The following is a 26,502-nucleotide window of genomic DNA, read 5'->3' on the forward strand; positions in this document are numbered from 1 at the left end:
TATGATAACTTAAATCTCAGTCTCTGGTGAAATAATGTTTATACATGTCACTGTTGTATTTTTTATTAAATACATCTCACTATACAACACTACACAAGATACACAAGATGGTTTGACTCTTTTGAGTTTGTGTCCTGCTCTGGTGCTATCCAAAAGTTGCAATACTTCAATATTCTCATGAGAATGGAGCCTTTCCTCATGCCCCCTTGCAATTCATTTGATTTCTTGACTGACTGTGGGTATCTGAAGGTCTCGATGTGGATAGTCAATCCTGTAGTATTTGGGTGCGCACAATACTTCTCAGGATTTTGTTCTGAAAAATTTGTATTTTGTTTATGTTACTCTTTGCAGACATCCCCATTATTGAACTCCGTATGTCCATATAGGTTTCAGTATTTGCTTCTATAATAGCAATGTATTATATACTGATAATTGTGATTTTCTTCCAATTAGCCAATAAATTTTCCTATATTTCAACTCCAGTTCTTTTCTTTTCTTCTTCATATCTTTTCTTATCTTTATCTTATTTATATAAGTTTTGCATCAAGGTTCATTCCGAGATATTTAGCGTTGTTGCTATATATTGTATTGTATGTATTAGTTAATGTTATTGGTGCTTGTACGGTCTGATTGTAGGCGAACTGCACATGCACAAATATACTTTCGTTAATTTTTATTTTCCAAGCTTGTGTCCATGTGTCCTAATTATTAATATTGTCACTTGCTTGTTGGAATTTTCGTGTGGCTTCTTCACTATTGTCTCTAACAGCTATAATCGCAGTATCATCAGCAAATGTAGCCATCGTAATATTCTCCATTTGTGGTATACCTGCATTAGCTTCTTTTATTGCAGAGTAAGCTTCTTCTTCTCTAACTCTAAACATTCTGGCTGTAATGTACGAGTTCGGTGTATTGTTTTCTTAACATTTTCTATAGTTTAAATTAAATTAAATAAAAGCCTATAGACATAGCTCACTGATGCCAGTAATATTTAAAGTATTTAAAAAACTCCTGTTGAAAAGAATAAAACCGATTATAGACTGAAAATATCTAATATCTACGTACCAGTTTTGGTTCATTAGGAAACATTCAATATTTGACTAGGTATATGGAGTAACTGATGTAATTGAAAAGCCCTATGAAACTAAAAAGTATGTTCAGCTATATTCTTGGATGTAGCATAAGCCTTCGATAAGGTATGGCATGATTTATGGCTTTACTCACAAGCTACAAAAAATATTCCCGAAATAATACACTGATCTATTAAAATCCTACAATACAGCTAGAGTGTTTAGAATCAAACCATATCAATAGGAAGCCCACTCTAGAATAAAATAAGCAAAACTAGGTGTATCATAAGGAAGTGTATTGGGGCTACAAATGGAAAATATCATGATGGTTACATTTGCTGATGATATCGTGATTATTGCTATCGATCTAATAATGATATTGTGATAATTGATATTGTGTAGTGCACTGTGGTTCATTTAACAAACATTATTACACCAGAAACCAAAATAGAGTTCTGTTAGATCTATCTGGATTTTAGTTGTTATAAAGATAAATTGTACAACTAGTAATAACGTAATAAATAAAAAAATATTAGCATATGATAGTGTTATCTAAAAATATTTGGTTGTATAATATTGATTAATTTGAATTTTATACCACTAAATGTTTCGTATTCATTATTGCGGGGTTTTAACAATTATAAGCGAATATTTCGGTCGTTTTAATCGGCGTTGACGAAATTCGACAAATTGAAATTCTCCAACGAACGTCAGATTTCAACAGAGATTGTTCGCTTTTTACTATATGTCACAATATCGTATGTACAAAACTCTTCTAAATACCGTTATCGGCGTTTTTCTAGATAGGAATGTGAACGGTTATATTCAAAGCTGTTTTGTAAAGTAGATGTGATCAGAATTATTTTGAAGAATCAGATTAGATTTAGATTATCATGCGTTACAACCAGTTTTCAAAGATTTTTGTATATTCAAAGGGCAAGGTAGTTTTGCTTGTTGCCGGCTGGGAAAAGTTTTATTTGAAAAGTCGAGAGTCTTATTAATACTCGCCTAGTTACGACCTCCCTTGATTGTAATACAAATCACGAAATCGTTTAAATATAAAGGAAACTAACTAATTAGGGAGTACTGAGAAGCCGAATTCTTTTTTGTTTATATGCATTTTGACGGTACTCTAAATTATTTTGTCCGAAAGAATATTAATCGTAGACAAAGGAGGGGATGATTTAGGTTGGTAAAATTAAAATTCAGGTCGGCAAGTCAACCTTCAGTTTTTTTATTGCATCGAAATTGTCTGGTGATTATCGTATACGAGGGTCACTATTTATATTTTCGGAATAGGAAAAAAAAACAAATAGTTAAGCTGCGAAAATATTTTTATTGTTTTTCAAAGTACTCGCCACGATGATCGATATACTTTTGCATACCCTTAAACCAATTTTCAAAGCATTTATTTCATTCCGAACGAGGTATCTTCAAAACATGACTTTTGAACGCTTCAATAGCTTCTTCGGGCGATAAAAATCGTTGTCCACGCAGTTTATTCTTCACGGATGGGAACAAAAAGAAGTCAGTGGGTCCCATCAATTCGATATTTTGAGTGATCAAATAGTCTCTTGTCATGAAAAACAATCCAGCGTCTCTTGTTTGTTTTCCTTTTTTACCGAAGACTTTTGGCAACCAAATGGTTGTGTACCAATTAGAATTTACTGTTCTAAGATCCTCTAAAGGCACTTGTAATAAGACGAGTTTTATGGCCACCATTTACTTTGAACCGTTTTGCGCGCGAACAACTTTTGTTGGATTTGGTTCATCTTGGAACACCCATACAGTCGACTGCTGCTTACTTTCGGGCTCATACGAATATATCCATGATTCGCCACCTGTCGCGATTTTATAAACGTCTTTCGAAGCACCGTGATTGAATTTCTTAAGCATTTTTTACACCAATCGGCACGAGCCTTTTTTTGAGCGATTGTCAAATTATGTGGGATCCAGCGCGAACATAACTTTCACACAGCTAAGTGTAATGCTTAGGGATGCCTCAGTCTCACAATAGGTGACTAATCACAATAAATGACTTGCTTAATCATTTCGCACACAGCATCGATGTTTTCTGGCACAACAGCCGATTTTCGATGACCTTCACGAAACTCGTTAGGCAGCGAACTACGATCACGATTGAATTCATTAAACCAGCGATACACGGTGGTTTTTGATGGAGCTTTATCGTCAAAAGTCAGATTAAGTTGATTGATGCACTCGTGATAATCTATGTCGAAAATCGTAAAAAATCATCGCATGAAAATGTTTACGATTCAAGTGGTAGTAGATCTCCCGTTAAAAAGAATATAAGTTATCTAACATGTTCATCTTCTTCACAATTTTCTCCGGAAGAATGATGTGAAAAAATTGAAGTGATGATGTGCCCTTTTAAAGATTTCTCCTAACATACTAGGTGAAGAATGCTACCTCCATGACTTCTAATAGATCCAACAAAATTCTTTAAGCAATCTTGGTTAAGATTTGTTAAACAAATGTAGTTATTTGTAAATTTAGACAAAATAAATTTCTTTAAGGTAATAAATCCCCTAAAAGTAGCAATTAAATTTTGAATTGATGGCACCGTAACAAATATTTTCTTAACAAGGCAATCAAATTTAAATATACAATAGTTCTACTATAAAATTATTTGAACACTGATTGTTCTAAAAAGTTAAAGTATTACAAATATTTTAGGGATATTTTACAATTAAAAGTAATATTTATTACTACTAATTATCCAGTTATCTTAATTATTACCTTCGGAATTGAAATCCGCCAAAAGATTCACCGTCCTCATGAATGAATTCCACCAAAGAGCGTAAAAAATGGTGAATGGGAAGTTGATTTGTCAAGGCAAAATGACACACGCTCAGGCTGATCCGCAGTTTCTTCAATTATCTTCAAAGAAGACGAATTTTATCAACGTGGAATGTGCATGTTCCCTGGAAAAAGTGAACCAAGCTTGTTATTTTCTGGAATAAATATGTGATAATTTTTGTGCAATAAAGCTTTCAAATTTGGCAAATAATAGCGATTTTTTATTTGTTCACCTAATATTGTAAATAAGCGACGATAAAACATATAATTTGAATATAAATATGGATATATTTTTATGGATTTTATAGATTTATTGATATTTTTTCAATAAGAATTTCATATACATTATCGGGTGAATATGGCGGGTAATATTCTATACTTTTACATTAATTTTGATCAACATTTTGACAAAATTTGTAATTTTGCTTCGTCATATTCTAATTGTCGGTTTTACATTCAAAGATTTAAAAATTATGATTTTGATGTAGTTAGATTCTCCGTTAGAAACTGATAAATTGCTCTGAATGAAAAAAGGCGCATAATGATAATGATTCCAGTATCATTAGACCCTTTTTCATGTAAAGTACTCCAGGTCAAATATAAAATATCCAATAACATAAATATTCAATTTTATATATTGTTTTTTTCAAAATGTAAAAAATTGTTTTGTCCACTTTTTCGGCTGTAGGTAAAAAAGTCTCGAATGCAAACGTTATCTTGTTCTGAGCGAATTTCGACAATCTGTGGCTTTTTTATCGTTTGGTCGTGTTATCTGTGTTTGTATAGGACCACACACCACTTATACACTTAAGAATTCATAATTGACACGCAAAATAAATGATTTTCGGTGTTTTCGCGCACATCATTTATTCTTTACTAATTGTATACTAACGTCACCTGATAAAGGTAGAGTTTAGGCGCGAATCTATATCTTAAAATACAGAAAAACTTTTTTTCTAAAAATCTTTTTCTAAGAAATACTTTTATTTCTTGATAAATAAAATACAAAACAACATAATGGTCACTATTTTGGTAATATACAAGGTATTACTATTTTGATTACAATAACATTACAGTTGATACAATTCGTCTATAAACAACGTCAACCTGTTACTCTTCAAGAGATTCTAAGAACGTAAATTCAGTATTTACAATTTAACAGAACCTATAATTGCAAGTCCATTATTAACGGGTTCGTCGTTCGAGTTAATTTTTCAAAAAAAGATACGTAGTGATATTGAGACTTGTTGTATTGTTATAAATACAGTTTGGCTTCTATAGTACAATCTAATTAATTCATTCTGTATATTTGGAGCAGGTAACGAATACTTTCGTAAGCATTTTGATTTTCGGTAATTGCTTTAAATTCTGACTGCGTTGTTACGTTGACAAATACTCCATTCACAAAGGAAACTACATGTTTTGCAGATTGCTTTCCGGCAACGTGGAATCATTCAACTGTTGAATATCAATGTTGCTCTGTGAAGAAACTCGGTTTTAATTTCATCCAAATAAACGAAGTAATAGTAAAATCTATTTATTCAGAAATAATCCAATAATGAAAATATGATAATTTTTATTTAATTTCCCATTTCCCACCATCATTTGAATGATCCCTGTTACGCCAGTAACCAGGCTGGGTAAGACCGGATGTCTTCTGGGATGATTTTAGTTGGATGGTCTTAAGTTGGTCACTCGCAGTCGGTAGGCTTAATGTCGAGGACCGTGGTTCGGAGCCCATGTTAAAGCTGCAGCTCCATTCCAAATAAACCATGGTAGGTAAAAAGGAGACTTTAAAATATAAAAAAAATAGAACGTGAGTAAAGTTCTAATATATTCTCTTAAATATATTCACTAGTATATTTTCACTCTAACATAATAGAATATTAATCTTATCAAATATAATTTATTTTGACAATATGCATTATGTTAAATGCATATTTTATCGAGGGCCTTAAACTACAATTAATTATACAGTTATTATAATTTTACAATTATAATAGGTGTGAAGGTTCTGCTTGTTTTATTATATTTATATTTAATTCTTTTTAACACTATCTATGAGGTACAGTTCAGGTAGAGTGGTAACCCCTGCTTCATTTAATTAACAATTGTATAGTCAAATAATGTATTTTACTTTCATTAGAGAGCATACTTAGTTCTTTACGTTTGGTTCTTGTTTCGTTGTCAAGTCATTTTGATATCACTGTATTTGTCCGTAGTTACTCCTGTTACTACCTGTGTATATTTTCTTAAAAAAATAGATTTAATCACTGCATTCTCTCTAATGCATTCAACATCTCCTTACAATTCCTCCTCCTCCTGAACCATTACACACGTATCTATGCACATAAATCCTTCACACGCTACAATATACTCTTCTATAGTTATTCTATAGTTGTTTCCACTTTTATCACTCTGTCTTTTGGATCATTCGATCATAATTAGAGATTATAAACTGGCAAAAGTAAATCAAAATTCTAAATTTATGCGACAACATTGCGACGTGCTGACGTCATACGTTCTGATGATGCGTATTGGTTGTTTTATTGCACGGGCTATATGTAAGCAAGGGTATGGAAAATTAGACTGATATTGGATTTCATTTAAGTGTCCCCGGTATAGACATGCCTTACATTGTTAAGATCGACTCAAAAGATTCTCCTGAACTCGGAATGGGGAGTCCTCGACATCATTTTGTTCATTCGACCACCCGGTGAACGCAGCATGTTCAAGAAAATAAACAATTAAAAAAGCTGGATTATGTGCACAAATTTCTCCATTATGTTATCTGAGAGGTGGGGAAAGATCAGAGAAAACCATGGATAATATTTACAATAGTTTGTTGTTTTTTTTTAATAAAAACTAAGCTATATACCTAAAAATAAAATGCTTACTAATGTATTGGTATCTAATCTGGAGTTTGTCACTTTAAAACCGTTTACCATTAATATTTATCATATCAGATTCGTGTTACTACTAAATATATATCTACAAAATAAACAGAAAAATTGATTTGAAGTTGTTAAAACGTGATGATTCGACGAGTGTTATCTCCATAACTGTTTCTAAAATATTTTTGTGCAAAGTTAACTCTAAACTAACAAGATAGAGATGTCGGCCGTGTAGAAAAGATATATCGATATTAAAAAAAATTAACGACATATCGAATATTAAACAATTATCGATATTTTGATCAAATGATATATCCAAGAAAAATTAATTTTAACCGTTTATTATATTTATATTTTTATATATTTTATTATTTATATTATATTTTTGAAAAAATGTTAGTTAAAAAATACATCGGCCAAATATATCGATTTTTTTTCGGCATTCCTATAACAAGATATTAAAATGATACGTCATAAAACCAACAATATTATCCGTTCATTGAACTGTTCCTATTCTAAACTGTTGACGAAGAACAACATGTACTTTAAAAAAGGTTATTCTCATCTTTCATAGTCAAAACTTGACCACAATCGCTTCATTTTCAAATATCTTCATAATCTCATCTCACCATTTCAAGACTCGTACGCATCAATTACAACTTGCCATAATGGTTTTGTTTGGTTTGGCATTGCTTATTGTCGAACTTATTCTATTGACTGAATAAAAATACTGTATTTATCTAATGAAATGGGATTAATGGATTTGTAAAAATGCATTTATTTTTATTTTTAGATCGAGATTGATAATTTTTATTTGATAAAAGTTGAACAAAGAAATTAGTTACAGAGCAATCAGTGTTAATTACATTACAGTACAATGACGTAGGCTGTAGAAGATCCGCCAGGAATATTTAAGTGTTAAAATAGAAAAAAAAATGTTTTTTTCTTTGAAAATCTTTATTTTCTGTACAAATATTATATTTTCAATAAAAGGTCATTATCCCAATCTCTAGTTCTAAAACATGAAAACCTATGTTTGTACGTTTCATGTTTAACAGTAATTATTGGAAACTAGGACAATCGTTGGTTTCTCTGACATCTTTCTCTTTTTGCAGTCATTACTTCACATCTGATATTTATCAGAATATATAGGAAATCCTATCTTATGCGAATTTTTCGAATATCAAAACTCCTTTTCTCCTGTTGAATATTATTATATTAACATAAAACAGGTTGATGTAAAGTTATTTTACAAGCCATATCATCTGAATCAAATTAGAAGCTAATGAATTAATGAATTAGAAGCTAACTTTCTGGAAGTTTTATTAGGCAAAATGAGCGTGCAAAAATGAACATTTTTGGTGATCATTTAAGAATTAAGATTAGAAATATGGCAGACAAAAACGGTGCTTGCATGTATTTTGATCAACATTTTTACAAAATTTATACAAACGTTCTTTGTTATTATTTTTATATTAAATTTTGGCCGCAGCCCATCAGATACTTTTAGAAATGTATAGTAATGATGCTCCATCATATTCCAATTGTCTGTTTTACATTCAAAGATTTAAAAATGATGATTTTAATGTTGTTAGATTCTTCGATAGAAACTGATAAATTGCTCTGAATGAAAAAAGGCGCATAATGATAATGATTCCAGTATCATTAGACCCTTTTGCTTGTAAGGTACTCCGGATCAAATATAAAATATCCAATGATATAAATATTCAATTTTATATATTTTATTTTTTCCATAATGTTAAAAATAATTTTGTGTCCTTTTTCAGCTGTAGGTAAAAAAATGTGTATTTTTTTTCTCAAGACATCTTTAATTTATCCAAAATCATAGTAAAATAATATTTTTAAGGAATGGCATCCATTTAGTCTGGGTTTGGATATGAAATACTGAGAAATTGCAAATTTTTGGTATTTATAACTTGACACATCATTGCGGTCTGACACATGGCACCACTATTGAAAGACCCATATGATTTCTGGATGGTTCTAACCTGTTAAAATGTTGTGTAGCTTGAAATTATATTAGGTTTTATATATTAGATATATTAGATATGCTTAGTAAAATTTTAATTTACAAAATGTGCGCGGTATAAATACACGTACAATATGTATTTTCGTAATTAACATTACATTTATATATTTCAAATAAAATAAAAGTCTATAGATTTATTTCTCTGCTAGCAGTAGTATCTAAGATATTTGAAAAATTCTTGTTGAAAAGGATAAATCAGATTATAGAGAGCGACAATTGACCAGATGCATGACAAATGTAATTGAAAATCTTATGAAGGTAAACATGTATGGCTTGACGGTGTTATTCATAAGCTACAGAAAATTTTATCGGAACAACCTGAACTATTGAAATCTTACATTACAGCCAGAATATTCAGAGTTAAACAAGAGGAAGCCTACTCTAAAATAAAAGTATCTAAAACACTTGTACCACAAGGAAATGTTTGGGCCTAATTCTTCACCTATTGTACATTGATAATATACCACAAATGGAAAATATCATGATGAAAACATTTGCTGATGACACTGCGATTCTTGTTATTGGAGACAATAGCGAAGAAGCCTCACCAAAATTAAAACAGGCGTGTGAAAATATAAATAAATAATCAAATAAACGAAAGTAAATATGTACATGTGTATATTTTAAACTCAAAAGAATCAAACCACTTGATCTTGTATAGTGTAGTGAGGTGCATATAATAGAAAAACAGCAGTGTTAATACATACATATTATTACACTAAGGGCTAAGGTAGAGCCGATGGATCGTCCTAGTTATGTATGTAGATTTAAGTTATTGTATAGATAAATTGTAGGTTAGTCGGCAACGACTAGTAACAATGTAATAAATAAATTTTAAAAAGTGTATATACTATATAAGTTTGTGTGGGTTGGTTCTCTGTAATTTTCTAATTTGCTGCGCATTGTCCAATAGCCATATTATGTTACTTCTACGTTGTTGTGATTTAGTATGCTTATCTCATTTTTTAACATGAAATCCTGAATAACTTCATATATCCATGTGATTTCGAGGTCCTCGTGTTGTTCTTCGTGGTTTATGCAGAGGATTTTGTTTTGGTAGTGTGGGCTTGCTACTCGGTTTGATGTTTTAGTGCAAACTCATATTTGGGCATCAAAAGTCCAAATAAGCCTTAAAGTTGACTGATAGACCAATCTCTTTGATTTTAGGTCAAATTAGGAATATATTTCGACTAAACAGTACACCTCTTTGATTTTGAGTCTGATCTGCTTCGTTTTTGTTTAACGTGATGTTTCTAATTTAACCTATCATCAAGATGGATGTCTGGGTTATATCGCTGATTCCGTCTGAGGTATCGGACATCGATCAAGTGATTAATTAGATTTTTGTAACTTCACCGCAAACCGTGAATCTTGTTGACTCTCACTAGTATTTTTTCTGTAGGCTATATGTCTTTTACCTTGATTATTAATTTTTATAGTTATATATAAATATCGGGTAATCATTAAATCTTCTTTTAGGATAGATATTTTTGTGGCTTAGTACCTATTGTAACTGATATTGATGTTACTAAAAAACAGAACAGAAAGTCAAATAGAACAAGAGGCACAGAAAAAGATAAGACTAAATAAGTTCCTCCAGCAGTCTTGTTTCTGCTGGACAACTGAACACATTTGATATATCGTCCGTAAATTGTTTGGAGCTTCTCGAAAATGAAAAGCATCAAAAGCGATTAAACACTAATTCTTTTAAAGAAGAAGTCGGAGAATCATTGGAATGTGTTTCTATATCTCTGTTTCGAGTAGTACGTTGAAGAATAAAGTATAATTTCGAAAATGTTTTTTAGTTAATAGACATGTCTATCTTATCTAGATTGAACTGATAGTGGAAAATATTCTGACTGTAAGTTTGCGATTAACTGTTGTTATCTGGTGTCTGAATCAAACTTCCTTTATATCGACGTGATGCGCTGACGCCATAACTAAACTTGTATTTCCTGGGGCCTTTATTTGTATCAATAACAAAATAGCTTATTGGTATTCGTGTACGACTATTAACGATCAACGACAATTACCACTATATTTTAGATTACAATGGTGCCGTTTTAATTGAGCAGTTTATCGACAGACCCCGCTTGTTTTACAAATTTGATTTTTATGATATTAGTCGATAATGTTATGAAGGAGGACTAATTTGTTCTTATAGTTTCTGAATTATAATATAATAACACGTGTGTTATTAGATATTTCCAAGATATTTCCCACAAAATAGCCGTTACTAAACGCCTATTTCAGTACATTTTATTTGATTAAAATGTTATGTAACACATGGACTGAAAAGTCCCGGACGTAACACATAGTTGGCGCTAGTTTTATTGCATTTACTGCTTTTTCACTTAATATTAATCTTCAGAAGAAAGCTGTTAAAATTTGATGATATTCTACTCATAAGTTTGTGGGCTATTGTGCTAAGAGTGACACTACTTTTGTTATTTTCAAGATTTAACAATTGATCAAAAACAAATTCGTGTTTTAATTTTACACTACTTCTTGTTGGAAAAATACCGTTCAGACGAAGCAATGGCTTGAAAAGTGTTATAAGGACTGTATTCCATCAGAAACAGCAATAAAACGTTGGTTTGTTGACTTCAAACGTGGTCGTAGAGACACCGATTATGCAGAATGCAGTGAACGTCCAAATAATGTGGTAATACCAAAAAATCCACAAAATCATTTTGAATGATCGAAGAGTGAAGTTGTGTGAGTTAGCTAACATTGTAAAGGTATCAAAAGGAAGTGTTGGTTTTATATCGCATGAGCATTTGACTATGAGAGAGCTCTGTTCAAAGTGGGTGCTGCGTTTGCTTACTGTTGACCAAAAACAAAAACGTGTTGATGATTCTGAGAAGTGTTTGGCCATGTTTAAACGTAACAAACCGGAATTTTTGCGTCGATATGTGATGAAACATCACTATCTATCACTTCATTCCGTAATCAAAACGATCGTCATTTTAGTGGACAGCAACTGGTGAACCTCTTCGAAAGCTCCCGAAAGCGCAACATCGGTATTTTGGGATGTGCGTGGTATATATATATATATATATATATATATATATATATATATATATATATATATATATATATATATATATATATATTTAAAAAAAATTATCAAGACAAAGCACAGTGTCACAGGTCAATCAAAATAATGACAAAACTGCGTGAATTGAACTTCGAATTGCTGCCACATCCACCGTATTCGCCAGATTTGGCTTCCAGTGACTATACTATAGCAAGATTTTCTTTTATTTGTGCTAATAATTTGAGTTTTTTTTTGTTAGGTCATAGCCCTTACTGATTGCATGAAGTGAATTTCCTTTAATCTACGGTTGATAGTTGGCTTACGGTAGAAGATAATGAGCAGAGTCTTTGGATTCAATAGTCATATATCTATCTAATAGTTGATTGTTACTATTGGAAAGGTCCTTAGTCGTAGTGTCAACGTGTACATTGTTTTCTATGAGTTAATTTCTTGAGATATCCATCGTTTTAAAGATTGTGGGTCTAAAAAATGCGTGAAAGGAAAAATGTCTTCTGAAGGACTAGGTGGCACTTCAGGTATAGAAAAAATAAGAAAAGTATATAATGCAAGAAAAATCACTCTTAAGTAATCTATCTAGGTATTCCAAGGTGTTTATTATTCTGTGTATATAACAGGTTAATTGAAAAGTCCCCGGCCTACCATAGTAAAACACATTTTTTTAGCCATGTTTTATCCATTGTCACATATCGACGCAAAATTTTGGGTTTATTACGCTTGATCATCTTCAAACACTGCTCCGAATCGCGTGGCACCCACTTTGCACAGAGCTATTCCATTCAATCTCAATTTGCGGTCATTCAAAATCATTTTGTGTATGTTTTAAATGTTTTCGTCGCTAACAACTTGTTTTGGGCGTCCACTGCGTTCACCGTCTTCGGTGCTCATTTCACCACGTCTAAACTTAGAATACCAATCCTTGATGATTGATTTTCCTGGGACAGTGTCCGGAAACTCGGTACCAAGCCAAGTTTTTGCTTCAACTGTATTTTTTCCCTTCGAAAAGCAATATTTTATCAACATATGAAATTCCTTTTTATCCATTTTTTTCACAATAACAATAGTTTCTTCACTCAAAATAAAATAATTCACAAACTAATGATCCGACAGCTGTCAAATTTATATACGCATATTTTGAGGGTTAGGGCTAACTAAAAACATATGGATTTAATTCTAGTAGCGCCATCTATGTATCATGCCGGAGACTTTTCAATTGATCTGTTAAATTAAATGTGAAAGAGTTTAAAATATTTAAAAAAATTAATTTACTTTAAAATCTTATTTTATTGTAAGGAATGAAGTGGAGATACAAAACCGCACTGGGGGTTTAAATCTAGTCCAAATAATCCTTAAAAATATTTTAAGAAAAGATATGACGCCTTGTTGACAGAGATAAAGAAAATCTGTTTTAAATAAATCAAATAGCTATCTCTAGGCGTGGCATTCAGTTAGTCTTATTGTAAAACACATGGTTTCCGTTTCCTCGAATACACAGTCCGTAGACAGAGCCATATTAGTCGCACAATATAACACCTCCCTCCTAAAGAATCGATGAAAGGTGGTCGCTGTATCGTCTATAATTATAATGAAATTATTTTGGAGTATTACCTGTAACTTCATCCGCCAGTTTGCCATTGAAGATCTTCAAAATAGAACTGTTTCTATTCAAATTTCCATAGTATACCCCAAGTTTTGGCAACTCCAGATTCTAATAGTCAACGGCTGTGAAAGTGAGTTACAGCAATCTACGTTTGGTTACCGTACACCCTGAACCGCGATGGTTCTGTCAGGGATCCACGAACTAAGAATGTTTTTCACAACTTGAGTGTTTTCTAATTGAAATAGTTTATGGTTAAGGGTCTTTGAGCATATTTAATCCAGCTTTTGTGACCCTACAGCTTCAGCTCCATTTAACTATACCGAGGAATGCCTCGAGTAACTGCGGAACGATTGCCAATTCAAGTTTTCTTGATAATTAGTTTATATTATTATGATATAATTATAAAATATGAAATTAAAAAACACAAACACTTTTAATTTACTTTATCGAAGTGGCGATATAAAACCAAACCCCAATCCAAACCGCTATCTCTAGACATCTCACTTATTGCAATATTCAGTCCAAAAATTAAAGCGCATGTCTCTATTTCCTCGTTCACATTTCTTAGCCAGGACCTATTGAGAATGAGAAGAAGAGTATTAAGAGTTACTTTAACCAATTTACACCGGGTAATATTGTATTAATGTGCCACTAAATTTTGGAATTATTAAAAGTACACCTACCGAAACAAAAATACGTAGAAGCTCAAATACAATTCTTGTTGATTTTGTAGAAATAAACTATTGTAAACGGTATTAAAATATCCATATTTAAATCAACGAATATAGGCCGTGTTATTGTACATTTTCTGTAATCCATTGGTATTTTTATGTTGTTTTCTTATTTGAAGTTTTTAATAAAAAATACGAATAATTGACGCAAACTACGAAAATAGATATGATATTTTCTTAATAAAACCAATTAGTTTACATTACAGAGGCTTAGATTTTTTTGTCATATTGGTTTATGATTTTCGATCATTCGATCTAATAATAGAGCCTGCGTAACAACCTTTATATATTATACAGTAATAGGTTGTTCGATACGTTTTGCGTTCGATAAGAGATAACGCTGTTAGGACCGTCGTTTTATTTTTCAATCATCGGATCCTTGATTAACCTAGAAATTTTTAGTAACAATACCAAGAATCTCATTAGACTGTGCAAATAGTGTTTTCGACGAAGTTTTAAGTTTTAAAACAGTGGGGACATAAAAATACATTGTGAATGTGAGTAGTAAAAAATGTTGAGAAGATTAAGTACGTCATTATGAATGTACTATCATAATAAACCTGATATAAAACAATAACGTGTTATGATATAAGTTTCGAATCAGAAGTTCGAACATCGACGAAAAAGGTGTTACTATCAAATTTTTGGGATGCAAAAGAAATGTTTGTCCGCAGATTGTTGCAAATTTTTGGCTTTAAACCAGACTAGGCCAGTTTTTGGTTAAGTAAAATTCGTAGTGTTCCGTATAAATTTATTTCGTCAGGCCAAACTGTCCACAAGGAATATAATTTATAGCTCGGTAATTTTAACTCCATCTATCTTCTGGTTCTTCCATAAACTCCATTTTGAGGGTGTCGTTTTGATTAAAACCAAATTGAAGAAAATTTTATGGGCCAAAATCCAAAACTGTTTAGAAGACTAGAAAAACGTTGACATAAACACATTGTGTCCAAGAAGGGATGTCATTTATGATATGATTTTTAATATTAATTTTTTTTATTTATAAATTTTATAATTTTAATTAATATCTCTATATACAGGAGAGGGATAAAATTATATGAACAGCATGCAATATCAGTATCTTATTGTAGTGTAAATAATACGACACCTATGTAATGCTACATATATAGAGTTTAGAATAAGACTAACTAATTAAAATAGTATTTTATACAGGAGATCACTTAATGAAGTGATTTTCTACATGCCATGTATATATATAATATAAACATAACAAATACTGACGAAGACATTTGATTGGTTCATTGATAAGTTTGCCACATGCGGCACGTGACAACCCTGACGTCACTTTTAATTGACCAATATATAAAATCATAAACAAAGAACTTTGGAACAAATCAAAATTACTTCTTCAGTCTTTTCGCTTTTCCATATTTGTTTAGTGCCATCAATTTAATCTATTAGAGATTTATCAGGCTTTTGTCTTTTTGTTTTCATATACTGAAAGCAAACTTTGAGTCTTTCCCTGTTAAAATTCTGTTTACCCAAAAGTATATAACGTACCTTATTATTTGTAATATTCTACTGGAAACTCATTATGTAGGTACAATTAAAATGTTTGAAATTTAAATTTTTTAACGATCTTTGACAAAAATATGTTATATGATCGACGTGGCAATATCGCGGAATAAAATAAAAGAAATAGCTCAAAGATCTACTGACAGTATATTTTTTTAAAATTATTTAATTATTACATTGTTATTAGTCGTTTTCGTCTAACCTACAACTTGTCTTTATAATAACTTAAATCTAGGTATATAACTAGGAGGACCCATCGACCCTATCTCAGTCTCTGGTGAAACAATGTTTATACATGTCACTGCTGTATTTCTTATTATATGCACCTACACAAGATCAGATTGTTTGATTCTTTTGAGTCTGTGTCCTGTTCTGGCGGTATCCAAAAGCTTCAATACTTCAAGATTTTCATGAGAATGGAGTCTTTCCTCATGCCCCCTTGCAATTCTCTTGATTTCTTGACTAACTGTGGGTATCTGAAGGTCTCGGTGTAGGTAATCAGTCCTATGGTATTTGGGTGCGCCCACAATACCTCTCAGGACTTTGTTCTGAAAAATTTGTATTTTATTTATGTTACTCTTTGCAGAATATCCCCATAATTGAACTCCGTATGTACATATAGGTTTCAGTATTTGCTTATATAACAGAAATTTATTATGTACTGATAATTGCGACTTCTTCCAGTTAGCCAGTACATTTTCCTATATTTCAACTCCACTTTTCTTTTCTTCTTTATATGTTCCTTTCAGCGAAGTTTTGCATCTAGATTCATTCCGAGATATTTGATTACATTGCAAATGTAACCATCATAATATTCTCCATTTGTGGTATATCACAATTGTAACGTAGATAAAGCATTGGTCCCAGTACACTTCCTGGTGGTACACCTGCTTTAGCTTCTTTTAGTGTATTCTGGTTGTAATGCATGATTTTAATAGTTCGGTGTGTTGTTTTGGTAGCATTTTCTGTAGTTTATGAACAAGGACTTCATGCCAAACCTTATCGAAGACTTGTACTACATCTAAGAAAATAGCTGAGCATACTTTTTTACTTTCGTAGGCTTTTTTAATAACATCTGTTATTCTGTGGACCTGGTTCAACTGGAGTTTTTCAAAAACCTTAGATGTCACTGTCAGCAGTGATATAGGCTTGTATTTCGCTTGGCGACTTCCCTGGTTTTGGGATCATTATAATTTCCACCATCTTCCAAATGCCTGGGACATGTTTCCCTCATGTTCATCCTCTTCACAATTTTCTAAAATCGAATGAAATGAAAAAAAAATTATCTTATGTTGAGCGCTTCAAATGATTTCTCAAACAAATTAGCTGAAAAATACATATTTCTGAATCCTTGAGTACTAATAGATACAAAAAAAAATCCTTTTAAAAATATATATATTGGCCTTGAGCCAATATAGTTATTTATGCGGATAATTGCACTTTTTAATGAAATAAATCCCACAGATAGTTATTATATTGGTGTATACACTTTAACAAATTTGTTCTGCAATAAATTTTATACCAAAAATTCTCGTGTATTGAATTTCGGTTAATTAAATAGTGTGTATATGTCAGATGTTCATCTTATTTTGCCAAACCTCTGTAATTCTATTGAATAATAACATAGTGGTAATTTTTTACACTTTTAAATCTTTAGAATGCCTAAATAGAAAATGAGGAAGAGGATGAACAAATAAGATCTTAAGACAAGAGAAAATAAGGATACGATTTAAGGACTTTAAATAACTAAAGTTAATATGATATATTTAATTCATACTATAAAAATGTGTAATAAAATTTAGCGATATCGATCAATACCATCGAAGATCCGTATTGTCTCAGTTTAATTCTAATTCTAAACGATCATTTGACAATTATATATGATAATCACGTTTTACGAGATCGCATTTACATATGATTCATTTGAAAACAATAAAAACTAGTATATGACTAAGGTGTATATATCTTCAGTACAGTCTGGGTGTTGGTTGAATCTTCGAAGTTATTTAAATTATTTTTGTCTCGATACTGTTACGTTGGGAAATACCTGTAAAGATCGGCCATTATTCTCGTTACCGGACTGGCAAGAAAATATTTTCGGCTTGGTAGTTTGAAATAAAATTGACTTATATAGGGCATAACTTTCGATAATGTTTGGTCCGCCATAAAACAGCTAATTTTACTGTAAAAAGTAAATATTTATACATGGGAAAAAGATTAGTATTCAACAGGTGTTTTAGATTTGAACTTACGTGGTTGTCAATATCAGAACTTGGGGCCGTGTTGACTGATTAAAACTTGCCAACGTTTCACAATCGTTATATATTCAGGGTAGAAACTCTGACACTGAGTGATCAATTGATAAGGAACTTGCTTTTTCGTGGTATATTTCTCAATGGTGTGCAATAGGACCTTAAATTTAGGTCTTTATTAATATTATTTTGTTATTTATGAACACAAAGTCTTCTTGATGTTTTTTAAATTGCCTTGTGGAATTGTCATGACCTCGATTTGGATTGGATTGGAAATTGTGGTTGGTGTTTCATAGAATATTGAGTCAAAGACGTCCGGAATCTATGTGATTTTTTTGCATCTACCAGAAGCCTAGACTCTAATATGGTCTGAGCCAGTGCTGATTTGACAATATTTAATTTGTAGTCATGGTTTCCTTTTCGATAGTTTAAGGGACAAAATCTGCTATTATGATACTATAGATTTTAATGAGACTATTAAAATTACAATTAAGAATTTCATCCTGGTTAATCAATGGTCTTCCAAATTTGGATCAATAATCTTAAAGTCTGAAATGCAAAGAACAAGCCTTCCTATCTAGAAGCTTGATGTAGGAGATCATAAAACACTCCTTTAAGTTTAATATCCTTTACTTAAAATAAAAAACATTTCTGCGCTAACATAGAGCAGAATCCTTTGGAAAATATTCAATTTTATTTGAATCTGCACGTCTATGTAAAATACTCTTATTGTATTTTTGCATTTAACGAAATAATATTTATATTAAATGCTACAAAAATATTACAACAAATGTTTTTAAAATTATATGAAATTAGTATAAAATTTTTCAGTATCAAGCTTTTCAAGGATTGGCGACGAGAACAACATTTTTTTTAACATCAAAATTTTCTGAAGGAAAGCATGCCAAGAAACCTGACTGACACTGCCGTTCACTTAAGCATTCATTCGTCATCATAAAATTTGATATTAGGGACAAAACCTCCTCTCCAAACCAAAATTCAATCAAGCATAAGGTTGGATACCAAAAAAGTTCTATAGCAAAGAATGCACCCAGTTACTCTCATCATACGTTATTGGTCTCTAAATATTGGTCCAAAATCTCTGTTCAACATCAATGTTGAGCCGTTGTGTCAATTTCATAACTCGATTAAACTATAATAGATTGATAAGCAATAAGTAAATACTTAGCAATTATGAGCAATATTAGATAAATTAGAAAATTGTCAGACGAAATAAAAATAGAAAAAAGGTCTTCTTTTTGTTTGTTTTTCTCTACTCGTTTAAATTCTATATCATTATTGATATGTTCTATATAGTACCAAATTGCTGTAATGTCCTACGATAAAAATATATTTCAATTCCCTGTCTCCTGTAATAAAATTTTAATTAAAATATAGCTCAATCTGATCGATAACGAAGCTATTAATTCGACCTTGTTGTTGAAAAAAATACGGACATTTAATTGTGACCGTAAGTAAACAGAGATTCAACAATAATAAAATCCTTTCAGCGCCAATTTAAATATCATCTATTTGTCTGGCATACTGTCAGAATATAAAAATTCACCTTCAATTGTCATTCGGAACGTCACCGATTACACTTTCGTTTAAAACGCATAACACTTGGAAAAACTAAGTTGGCCGTACGGACGGCTCGACCAATGGGATTCGATAAAAAAATAGAGACTCGTAAACTGTGGTATTTTGTTTTTTTACGGTTGCTTTATTCAGCTTTTCCAAATTTTGGCATGATGTCAGTTGGCTACATATGCTAGAATTCGAATTTGTATATTATGTTATTACGCTTATTAAATTTAGTTGCATTATATTTGACTTTGGCTGCAAACAAACTGATTTTTGGTTGGCAGATTAAAACTAGTTGTTTGTTTCTGAGAGACGGGTTGTAATTTATATATAAAACAAACTTGGCACATTGACTGGATTAGTGAAAATAGGAGGAAAAATGAATTAGTGATTTGAATTTTATGACAAACATGGATTTTTGTTGTAATATTCTTAGCTTATGTCATTGTTTTTCTTTTCAGAAATCGAACTCAGTTTCCCCTATAGAGATGTTCAGATTAAAAGAAATTCCGATCCCAAATCAGAGTACAATTTGGAAGAAGAAATTGGCAGGTAAATTATTTAGCTGATTTTTACAAGGAATATTTCAAATTGTTAATTTGAAATATCGTATAATTGGTTGCTTATGTATTTTTAATAATTGTTTTAGAGGAAAATTTGGTACAGTTTATAAATGCAAAGAATCTTCGTCGGGTTTATCCTTGGCCGCAAAATATATATCCTGTCCTAAGAAAGAGGACAAGCGTAATGTGGAGAGAGAAATTGAAATCATGCGTATGTTGCAGCATCCCAGACTGATACAATTATATGACGCCTTCGAAAATGGAAAAGTGATGTGGGTTATTTTGGAATTGTAAGTATTGTGTTATTTTTTTATATGTTTTGACGATATTAGCCCCTATTTAGTTTTACAAAATTTATATCATAAAATTAATAAGTGACTATTTAAATTAACAAAATAATTCATATAGATGGGAAATGGGATCAAACGTTTTGTGTAACATAATTATTATATAATTATATATATTATATATAACATATTAATATATATATATATATATATATATATATATATATATATATATATATATATATATATATATATATATATAATATTGAGGAGAATCAACATCAGTCATTTTTTGCGGATGTATTATCACTTGCTGAACTTCGTATGGATTGGTATGGGTTCAGTATATACGGCAGTGATGCTTGTTTACATAGCCATTCATCCAAAAATGTGCTTCGTATCCAAATATTATTGTTCTCAGCCCCCTTTATTACTTATAAAAACCCTATAAAATATTATATTTATAAAAACTATTTTGTTTATATTGAAACATACTGATAAAATTTGTGATAACAAATCAAGTTGAAGTTAATGACATTTCTATTACATTAAGGGAATATACTAACAAATACTTCAGATAATGAGATATCAATTTGCGTCATAGTTTTGTTGGGCGATGTAGAGTATGTTTACCTTCAATATAAGCCTATAATGTTGTGTCGAGTCAAGAAACACTAGGTTTAATTACATGAGATGTCATATGTCATATTAAATAGTTCCCTTACTCGCCTTTCTTGTGTATTAATGCAAGAACAACAGAACAGTAGTAATAAATTAATATGTAAATTAAGATTGTACTAAGCATATCTAATATAAAATGTAATTAATTGAAAAAATATTAAATATAAACATAAGTAATTTGAAAAATGCTTAACATAAAAAACCCATATCAGTTTCTTAGTTTCGTATCAATCTAATATGAAAAGTTATTTTATCATCTATATTTAATAAAAAAATATATTATCAGTAGTGTTTGAATGTCTAATCCTGCATTGTTGTTTGTAATTATACAAGTACTTATGTATATTTATTAAAATTAATCAAACATTACGCAACTCATAAAAACCTTTTCAATGTCCTATAGCGCGTCAGTTTCAACTCCCTTATTTACTTAATTCGCTATAATTAACTCCTATTTACTTTACCGAGCTTCAGTGTTAGGAGTTATAGTGAAATTTACTGAAACGAGTTAGATAAATTAAAACTTCCACCAGAGGCTTGGCCATGTTCCAGGGCGGTGTTGTTTTTTTATTAACATAATTGTGGATTTCAATGTCACTCGATGCCATTTAGATCCGGAGCTCATCAGAAATATCTATAAATAATTTTATGTTGACTTTGATTTTTAAAAAATTTCTATCCGGTTAATACGTGCGTATACCAAACATATTCAATCACCAATTTCGAGGTTATGCAACACACGTTTATAGAAACGTCTTTTTTAAAACAATTTATGATGTTTTAGCTATGTAATATTTATAATGAAAATAAAATTCGTGTATAGTGCCAAAGCAATTTTTTATTTTTAGAAAAATATATATTTTTCAAATTAAATATATATATAATCGATTGACATTTAACATGATGTACTTTTCTTAAACAAAACTACCATTAGTATTGTAATTGTTTTCCAACAATAAAGGCTGGTTTTCAGTATATGATGGAAATCTTGAATTTCAAAAATAGAAATAGTTTAATGCTTGAGACTTATTTGGGAATGGAAACGTTGATTAAAATGTCATCGTTTATTACTCATAAAGTTGCAACATGATTCCGACTAGCTCCCGGTTTAAATCGTCCTGCCTGACATTGAAACATTCCACAGAGCTGCGCTACTAATAGTTTCAAACATTTTAAAAATACTGTTGGAAAGTGCTTAGGTTGTATCCAATTTTTTAATTGCTTAATAAACTATCCCTGTTTCGAAATACGTTTCGATTATGACTTAAAAATAGATCATTTTTACTAGTACTTGAATTTCCGGTTTCTTTGAAATTCATTTCACGATATTTCGACATTTGTTTAAGATAAAAGATATAAACTATACGTCGTATTATTGCGTTATATTAACTTAAGTATTTTTTTCTCTAGGATCGAAGGGGGAGAATTATTTGAACGAGTGATTGATGATGATTTTATCCTGACTGAAAAAGCCTGCACTGTATTCATGAGGCAAATATGCGAGGGAGTTGATTTCATACATAAACAAAGGATTCTACATCTGGATATGAAGGTACAAAAGCTGTTAAAAATTGATGTACTTTTTTCAATGAGCAGTTATATTTTAGCCTGAAAATATACTATGTTTAACAAAAACTGGAAACAGGATCAAGATAATTGATTTTGGTCTGGCTAGAAAGTTTGATCCTGATAAGAAATTGCAGGTTCTATTTGGAACTCCCGAATTTGTAGCTCCTGAGGTTGTTAATTTTGATGCCATCGGCTATGGAACCGATATGTGGTCCGTTGGTGTAATATGTTACGTTTTGTAAGTTCAATGTTTAAGAATACTTTTGGTCCATCTAATTATAAACATTTTTTCTTATAGGCTTTCGGGTTTATCTCCATTTATGGGTTCAACTGATGTGGAAACAATGGCAAATGTAACAATAGCTAAATATGACTTTGATGATGAGGCCTTTATAAATATTTCTGATAATGCCAAAGATTTTATTAAGAAACTTCTTCTCAAGGATCTTGAGTAAGTATATCTGCATCTTTTTACCAATAAACTTTTTCTGCTTCAAAAATATCTCAGATGTACCCGTTTTGAATCATTCATGCTGAGATATTTTTACTGTAGTCATCAACAAGCAAGACAAAGACCCAAATTAGCTTTCTTTTCTTACTTATGGAGAGACCCACTAACAGAGGGACGTTCCTTCTGTATGTATATTATTTGTATCATTATTATGTGTTGTTGTTTTAAATATATACAAAGGAAAATGTCTCGAATTACAAACACAAAATTACAAGGTAGTCTTTAGTTATTAACTTTACTTCCTCTAACTCTCTACAAAATTACAGAAGCTAATTACAAAAAAAAATGACAATTTTTCTTAGTCTTCTATAAAGATTTGACTGATGTACTTTAGTATTGTAAAGACGACCTTGAAAATAAGGCTTTGTTTCTCTATTTATTTGGTCCTTGATTTGTTTAATGCTAATTTGGGTTGGCTGCCTTGCTTTAACGCATGACATCATATACAATTAATTCCATTACTAACCAAGGGTCTTTGTCTATATCTGTTTCTCATCAGCCAAAGAATGACAGCGGAGAAATGCTTGCAACACGAGTGGCTGCGAAAGAAAAAACCGATTTTGCAACATACGGATTCGATGGACGTGACCAAGGATAATCTAAAACTGTTTGTGGAACGTTGGAACGAACATCCAAACTCGCCGTACGTTTTCGAAATATGTGATGGGGAAGGTGTTCGGGGTGGGGATAGTGATTCATCGCATTCGTTAGTGGCGGACTCTCCATCCCCTTGCGGTAGCTTAGCGTCTAGTATTGAAAATGATAACATCTTTTTTGAATCGCCCAATAAGGATAATTTACCACCACCCCCGGCGTTGTTACAGGTAAATGGCGATCACATGAGACGTGCCTCCGACTCAACATGTATCTTAAAGCACCCAGACAGTTCAGAGAGGAAGAATCTGGCAGATGAGATTAAAATATTATCAGAAAAGTTGTTTAGACTCTCCAATCTAGACACGTCTTTGGTTAATCCTTCCTTTGATGAACACACGGAAAGTACGAATAATTTGCCAAAAGATCACCCAGAAAGTCCTGCTTGTGGAGTGCCATGGCGTAAAATAAAAAACAAGATCAATATAAATTCTAGTAGAGACGTGCCTATGAGCTCTAGAAATATTTATAAAAAGTCAGACGAAGAGAAAGGCATTCAAAGACAGAGCAGTATAGAAGCAAACGGTACCAAGGACTTACTGTTACAATTATTGGATAATTGGGAGGGATCTAAAGGACCAGTCGGACGAATTCGTGGTGCACGACATGGATCGTTTTCATCGGAATTTAGCGAAGATGACACTCTAGGACAAAGGACGATTAGTTCACTAAATAATTTTTTTCAAACTAGGGCTACCAACAAAAAAATCACACAGTTTCATTTAAACAAGTCCTAAATATGATGAGGTTCCGTCAGCAACAACGTGGTATCACCGTGATTTACATTAGTACTGTCTTGTATTTTGTGTGGTGATGTTATGCCCGTAATTATTATCACATAGGTATTTTTTAATTGCCTTATGATAATACTCATCACTTTAGATCAGTCCACAAAATTGTGTTCAAATCAAAGGCATTTATAATATGACCATTCTAGGTTATACATTTTTCATAAACTAGTATTGTGGTTTATTGTAATAAATTCCACTATTTTTTATAGATACACAGATTTTTGGACTGAACGTTAACGAGATTAAGGAGAAAAATGTTCTTTCCGTAGTATAAATTATTTATTGTTATGAAACAAAGAAAGGCTTTTGTTTGATGTGTTTCCGTTATTGTATTGAAATCTATAATTACTCAAAGATTTTTGAACAGTCATTACAACCATATACATCTTGTTTAAAAACTCCACACTTAAAGCATATTTTTTTGAATATAATTTGTTAACATTAAAGACTGTTTAATAGAGAGCAAACATGAAAATATTATTTAAATCAGAGATTATTTAATTGTTATATGTTATTGTATTGTTTGTGTTAGCGTCCTGATATTACATCTTGTGGGATCATAAGCATTTTTCACAAACCACTTTTTTATTTTGTGTTTATAATTATTGAATAAATTATGTCATATTTATATTGTTCCATTTCTTTCCTTTAAATGTTCTGTTTATTATTTTATCTACAAATTACAGGTAAGCCACAATATCATTACTGATACTTCAAAACTTAATTCATCTTATAAAATAAAATGTCTGAAATTTCATTTTTTATATAGATCTCGATTAACAGCAAAGCAGGCTTTGGAACATCCCTGGCTGAAAGCATCAACTGTCCATTCAAAGATTGCTCTGAACACAACTAAACTTAAGAGATATGTAATAAAAAGAAGATGGATAAAAGCTGTAAATATGATAATTGCATTAAAAAGAATGGGTGCTAAAATAGATACTGAACTGTTTCATAATGATTGTTAAAAACATTTTTTTATGGGAAGTTTTGATTGTTGCTCTCGATAAGTTGCCACTTATTTTATTTTACAATATATTTAGTAAAATAATGAAATATTGTACAATATTTGTACTCCCTATTTGTTAATGATATATATCATGTTTTGATGTGCAATGTATTCTAGTCAACTTATTCATTATATAGAAATCTTAAGATATTAATGTTGTAAAGAGTGGTTTATTGTTGCATGGGAAAAATAAAAGTATTTTAGCTTTATATTACTACATGATTTGTGTTATAATCAGTTAATTTTTAATAAAAATCTACCCCACATTTTCAGATATTTTATTACAGAAAACTACAACTAAAATATCAGGTATGAATTTTTCATAAATATTATATTACTATTGCAACTTTCCCAAAAAATACAAATCATTAGTAGATAGATGCTATGATTATAAGTTGAGAACAGATATATTACTTTCTAAATTTTATATAGAATAACTTACAATGGTCAGTTTAGTGATCCAATATAAGGTAACATCGGCTATACCTGAAATTAATAAACAAACTAAGTAAACAGTTACAAACACAATTGCTAATAACAAAGTTAACTAATGTTTCAGTTTAAAACTGATTTCATAGATAATTCTCATATTCGGGATAAAAAGCTCATCATGAATAATTCAGAATGAAAATAAATAATAAATAAAAAAAACTCACCTTTAATATAAGTACGTTACTGCATCATATATATATATATATATATATATATATATATATATATATATATATATATATATATATATATATATACATATATATATAAATAGTTTGGGGACTTCCTGAAAAATAATAAGTCAATTTTATATTTAATTGATATGATATATCACTTACCCTTTAAAGTCA

The 26,502-nt window shown here is 30.9% G+C and overlaps 1 protein-coding gene and 1 long non-coding RNA gene across 2 annotated transcripts in view; one reads left to right on the forward strand and one right to left on the reverse strand.

Moving 5' to 3' along the window:
- The window catches only part of LOC143195570 (myosin light chain kinase, smooth muscle), a 44,206-nt gene extending 18,280 nt beyond the window's left edge, over positions 1-25,926 (forward strand). Inside the window, exons 3-8 of the mRNA XM_076402839.1 lie at positions 20,057-20,147; positions 20,245-20,448; positions 22,537-22,678; positions 22,734-22,933; positions 22,994-23,146; positions 23,706-25,926. Coding sequence (XP_076258954.1) covers positions 20,057-20,147; positions 20,245-20,448; positions 22,537-22,678; positions 22,734-22,933; positions 22,994-23,146; positions 23,706-24,597 — 1,682 coding nt within the window. The 3' untranslated portion in view covers positions 24,598-25,926. The remainder of the gene's footprint in view (positions 1-20,056; positions 20,148-20,244; positions 20,449-22,536; positions 22,679-22,733; positions 22,934-22,993; positions 23,147-23,705) is intronic.
- A 46-nt stretch (positions 25,927-25,972) lies between these two features.
- LOC143195604 (uncharacterized) lies at positions 25,973-26,396 on the reverse strand. Its single transcript, XR_013005566.1, has 2 exons — positions 26,317-26,396; positions 25,973-26,146 (listed from the first exon to the last, which is right to left on the reverse strand). It is a non-coding gene; the product is annotated as an uncharacterized LOC143195604 (long non-coding RNA).
- Between the last annotated feature and the right edge of the window lie 106 nt (positions 26,397-26,502).

The sequence above is a fragment of the Rhynchophorus ferrugineus genome, unplaced genomic scaffold (assembly GCF_030347505.1).
Source record: "Rhynchophorus ferrugineus isolate W39M unplaced genomic scaffold, kcgeb_rfMv2 rfM4, whole genome shotgun sequence".
NCBI classification, from domain to species: domain Eukaryota; kingdom Metazoa; phylum Arthropoda; class Insecta; order Coleoptera; family Curculionidae; genus Rhynchophorus; species Rhynchophorus ferrugineus.